General features: G+C 38.2%; 1 protein-coding gene across 1 annotated transcript; it reads right to left on the bottom strand.

Annotated features, from left to right (window-relative positions):
• Window positions 1-1,948: 1,948 nt before the first annotated feature.
• On the bottom strand, window positions 1,949-4,507 carry LOC139849689 (uncharacterized). Its single transcript, XM_071839321.1, has 4 exons — window positions 4,020-4,507; window positions 3,443-3,821; window positions 2,911-3,256; window positions 1,949-2,847 (listed from the first exon to the last, which is right to left on the bottom strand). Exons 1-4 carry the CDS (start codon window positions 4,505-4,507, stop codon window positions 1,949-1,951), a joined length of 2,112 nt encoding a protein of 703 aa, XP_071695422.1.
• Window positions 4,508-5,158: the final 651 nt, after the last annotated feature.

Genomic DNA, 5,158 nt, shown 5'->3' with positions numbered 1-5,158 from the left:
CTTCTATCGTAAATGGGTCATAGAATAAACTTGCAACAAGCCCAAAACAATCCAGCCCAACTTTACTGAAAAATCACTTCTCGAGACCATGAAATTTGCATAAAATAGCAGCTCGACTTTAACTTTTGTTGAATGGTTGGACTCTTCACCTAAATGCACTTTTGAGCTGAAATTTTCGTTAAAACCAAACGTAACGCTCCAGAAAATATGTCTTGAACTCAAATCATCATTTTAGCTTAAATGAGAACAAAAGTCTTCAAAGCTTCTCAAAAATAACACATTTAGAAACGATATCGCGAATAATAATATGTATAAATGAGCCGATATCAAATTCCTCCACACTTGAACCTTACTTGTCCTCAAACAAATCTATCTTCAAATAATATCAACTAGTGCAAAGATAAACATACCCGAACAAGTCTTCAAAAAGTATAGAATCAAGACATACCGATATCATCTTCATAATCAAGAAATCCATATCATGTAGTCTTCAAAACAAATGCAAGGTTCAAACCTTCAATCAACCATCAAATTAACCACAATTCAAGCCTAAATCTACCCATCACTACCATTACCCCGGTCAAAGTCAACTCCATCTTCTAAAAAGTCATCAATCATTAATCAACAAGTATACAATTTTTCACAAACTCGAACTTTTGACTTCCTTGACTTTGACCAATTATGTAGGATTCACGGGATAGCCATCAATTTACCAAAATTAACTCAAAATTATCAACAAGATATAAATCATAAGCTCCAATCACCATGAAAATCACAATGTAAACCCCCAAAATGAACAAGGCTATAAATATCACAAAAAATTACCGTTCACCAAGGAATCTGTCGTGCACAAAGTATATACCTTCAAAAAGTATGCTTCTTTCATCAACCCGCTATGGCTATCCCTCTTTCACCTCCATGCCCCCAAAACACCAATGATCGTCAATTTCATATATAAACCGTCAATTCCAGAATTTGGGTTAAGGTGGGTGCGCCAAAGCGTAGGGGACTGGTTACCCCTATCTTTATGATCAATCCGGGCATAGGATGACCGGCACTCATCAAGCTTTCTATCACAACTCTATGGTTTCTCTCATAGTAGGGCGAAAGCATTGACGGAGGTTCGTGGAATTAGTGCCCCACGTGGCTAATTAAGAGGTCCATCAATTCCATGATTTTGCTCAAAAGCCGATGTGCATACAAGCCTTTTCGATTATGGGACAGCCGCACGGGTAGTTGCACTTAAGCGACCTACCTTGGGTGTAAATTTTTCGGGGGGTCTATTATACGAAACCTGAAAGACTTTACTTTCAAGCAATGGTCTTTTGAAACAACTTTACTTTTAAGACTTTACTTACAAGTTTGGAAGACTTTGCTTCCTTATTACACACACACACTCACGCAAAAGAAAATACAAAACACCAAATTCACCAAAATCATAGAGGTACCTGCACAATTTAACTTACAAAAGTGATAACATTTGCTTCATAAAACAACTACACTTGGCTTTTTGAATGAGTCAAAAATTTTAAAATTTCCCAAATATTTCAACAATTCAATCAAAAATAAGGCTCAAGTCAAGTGTATTACATCCGCGAGAATTTATATCTCTCCCCCCACACTTAAGATCATGTAATGCCCTCATTTACATGAAATCAGAAATATAAAGTATAAATTCGAGAGGACAATAGAGTGAATGAGAAAAACATAATCGGATGTAGAGCAATATAATCGCGAAACGGAGTGACAGACGGCTCTGCACTGACGGCCATTCCTCGATTGTCATCACATTATAGTACCTGCAATGATTACACAAGAACAAAACACAAAAAGAAAAATACTTTTTTTTTATTTTTTTTAGGATTTTTAAGTTTTAAAACTCACGCAATATACAAATTTTACATGTGCAAGTTTATTAACGAGTCTTGCACTAGACTCCATCTTCCTCTCAACTGATGCCCGGATGGTGGGTTTCCTCCTTCTTCAAACCATGGGAACCACCACTTTCAATACCATTACCGATCACACTTATCAACCAATCATCCGCGGCCCTTGACTCCCTAGTCAGTTCCCTCAACTTTTCTTTCTCTTTTTCAGATAAATTAGAAATTAACCGGAGTCTTAACTGCTCATCTTTCTCATTCATCGCTTTCTTAACCCGCCCGAATAACCTTCTCATAGACCTATCAACAACACTATCATCGGGTTTTTCTTTAACAACTCCACCCCCACACTTAGGCTTTTTACTAGTCTCCGTTTTAACATTATTAGTTTCACTAGTCAACACATTCACAGAATCAATGGGTGTGGGTGGTGGTTTAACACTAAACTTTGTTTGAAAACTCAAAGTCTTACCTCTATCCCTCAAAATCAACTTACAAGTCCTCCAGTCAGTTAATGCACCCGCAGTTGCTAAAAATGGTCTACCTAAAACAATGGGTACAACCTTATCCTCTGGCATATCAACAACCACAAAGTCTGCTGGAAACTCTAATTCACCTATTTTAATCACCAAATTTTCAGCAATCCCTATGGGTTTACTAATTGACTGGTTAATCAATCTAACTCCAGTATTAGTCGACTTAAGTTCATCTAAACTCAAACGTGAATAAACAGATAATGGCATAAGATTGATACTCGCACCTGAATCAGTTAAACACCTAAAAATTTCAGAGTCATCAATCCTACAGGGCACTATGAATGGCCCGGGATCACCTAACTTTGGTGGCATATCACTCTTTTTCAAAATAGCAGCACATTCCGCTTCAAGAAACGCGGAGGATGCCTGCTCATGCTCACCCTTCTTTGCCATTAAATCTTTCAAAAATTTCCCATAATTGGGCATACCTGCAAGAACATCAACCAAAGGTACATGCACACAAATATTTTCATTAGAATTAATAGACTTACAAATAGTGTCCTTTGGTTGCTCGGGTGAAATAGCTCTCGGATATGGAATGGGTGGCTTGTAAACTTTCAATTCAGTTGAAGGTTTCACCTCTTCTTCCACTTTAATCTTATCAACATTAAACTCAGGAGACTCGGTAATCTCAACACTCTTCACTTCCGACTCTTGATTACCCAAACTAGAAGAACTCCCCGTCATCAAACTCATCAAGTAATTACCATACGCGGGAGTTATATCACTAACTCTAATCCAAACGTCTACACCATTATGAGTATAAGTAGGAATAACCTCATCGGAATCATAACCCTCATCACCAGAAATAGCATTAACATGCGAATAGGTAGGAACCTAAGGCTCTTTATTCTTCGCATCACTTCGGTTATTATTAGTCAAGATTGTTCGGGGTGGCCCATTGACATTCGGATTTGCTTTCGTATTCGAAGGGAGAGCACCCGGTGGTCTCTCCGTGAGCGACTGAGCTATACGCCCCACATCCAGTTCTAAATTCTGAATCGAGGCCTGCTGACTTCACACTTGCTGTTTTGTTGATTCACTATCTTGCCTCAACGCCGTGATGCTTTCACCTGTATTTATAATAAAACCCCGCAACAACTCCTCTAATGAAGGACCCTTATCCACATATGACTGATTTTGATTTCGATTAATGAACCCTGGTGGTCCGTTCCTTTGATAACCCGAACTACCTCCTTGGTACTGATTATTGTATTGATTACCCAAGTAGTTCACTTGCTCTTCCATAGATGCCTGATTACAATCCTTTGTGAGATGTGGCCCTTGACATAACTCACAACCAACTTTCATAGCATGCATCTCTTTAGTCATGGACTCCATGTGTCTCTTAACAGTAGCAAGTTGAGCTTTAACTGAAGCAAGCTCGTCACTAGTTTCGGTACTAGCAACATGAGAAGAGCGAGAAACATCCATCTCTTGATGCCAATCATATGAGTGTGTAGCCGTTTCGGAGATGATGTTGTAAGATTCATCCGGAGTCTTTTTCATTAAAGAACCACCTGCAGTAATATCTATTTCTTTCCTCGTCGGCACATTAACACCTTTATAGAAGATCTGGACCTTATGGAAGTTGTTCAACCCGTGTTGAGGACAATTACGTAACATTTTACCAAATCGTGTCCATGCATCATAAAGTGTCTCATGTGGCTTTTGAGTGAAGTGATTAATGTCACTTTGCAATTGAGCAGCCTTAGAAGCTGAAAAGAAACGCAACAGAAACTTATCTTCCATCGTAGTCCAATTATCAATATCACCTTCAGGCAATGATTCTAACCAGTCCTTGGTGTCATCTTTCAATGACCAAGGAAAAACCCTCAAGTAGATAACTGTATCTTCGACATTCGCAATCTTGAACAAATTACAAATACTCTTAAAATTCCGAAGATGCTCGAATGCATCCTCTTTCGGTGTACCCCTGAACTGACATTGATGAGTTATCATGTTACGAATCTGCCCCTTGACCTCAAAATCTGTGGTGACTGTCGGTTGTCTAATGGCATGTCCATTACCAGCCCTCGTGGCTTTCATTAAAGCTTCCATGGATTGACCTTGCGCTGGTTCACCCATTGTATCTTCTTCTTTCTTGATATATTCAAAATCCGGAATATAAAAAGGTAATTCAGCGAAACCTTCGGCGATTTCCTGTTCAACTTTAGCTTTGCTGCGTGTATGGTAAACTCTAGTCGGTTCCAGAGTTATTAGTACCTAATCTGCGATCACACCACAGCAAACAATCCGTGTAAATCCGAAAAATAACAGAAAAGTAACTTTTGCAAGAATAAAATTCGTACAAAAGGATCGAATAACTAAAAGCTTAAACAAGTTTTCAATTTAAACACCGCTCCCCGGCAGCGGCGCCAAAAATTTGATATGCGTAAAACACACCTAATCTTATTGTAATATACTTACGAATTCGTTCACAGGGAGCAAAGTTTAGGATTAAAAAGACTAATAATTATTCTAGAGATTTTAGTTGTAAAATGGGGGTTTTGATTTAAAACTAATTAAAGCAAAGTAAACAAATACGAATTCAATGAAATAAAGGGGTATTCACTTAGATTCAATTCCCTATGATCTCGATTGCTTTTATGAAGAACACTGTAATCAAATCCCTAAGTGTAACTCTCGTTAACCTAGTTCATTAATCAATTAGTAAGATAAGTTGGTGTCCCGCACTTAGATACTAATTATATCATGAAAGTGTCAGTTTTTCACGCT

The sequence above is a fragment of the Rutidosis leptorrhynchoides genome, chromosome 5 (assembly GCF_046630445.1).
Source record: "Rutidosis leptorrhynchoides isolate AG116_Rl617_1_P2 chromosome 5, CSIRO_AGI_Rlap_v1, whole genome shotgun sequence".
NCBI classification, from domain to species: Eukaryota; Viridiplantae; Streptophyta; class Magnoliopsida; order Asterales; family Asteraceae; genus Rutidosis; species Rutidosis leptorrhynchoides.
Note: the sequence above shows the minus strand (reverse complement) of the source record. Positions and strands in the feature narration are given on the sequence as shown.

Bases quoted from the DNA above. Each gene is read 5' to 3' on its own strand.
- LOC139849689 (XM_071839321.1), bottom strand. From the start codon at position 4,507: ATGGGTGAACCAGCGCAAGGTCAATCCATGGAAGCTTTAATGAAAGCC. The intron at 3,822-4,019 runs GTTGAACAACTT...TCATGTTGCTAG, and splicing joins CGTAATTGTCCTCAACACGG to TACCGAAACTAGTGACGAGC. The intron at 2,848-2,910 runs GTAAGTCTATTA...ATGTTCTTGCAG, and splicing joins GCAACCAAAGGACACTATTT to GTATGCCCAATTATGGGAAA.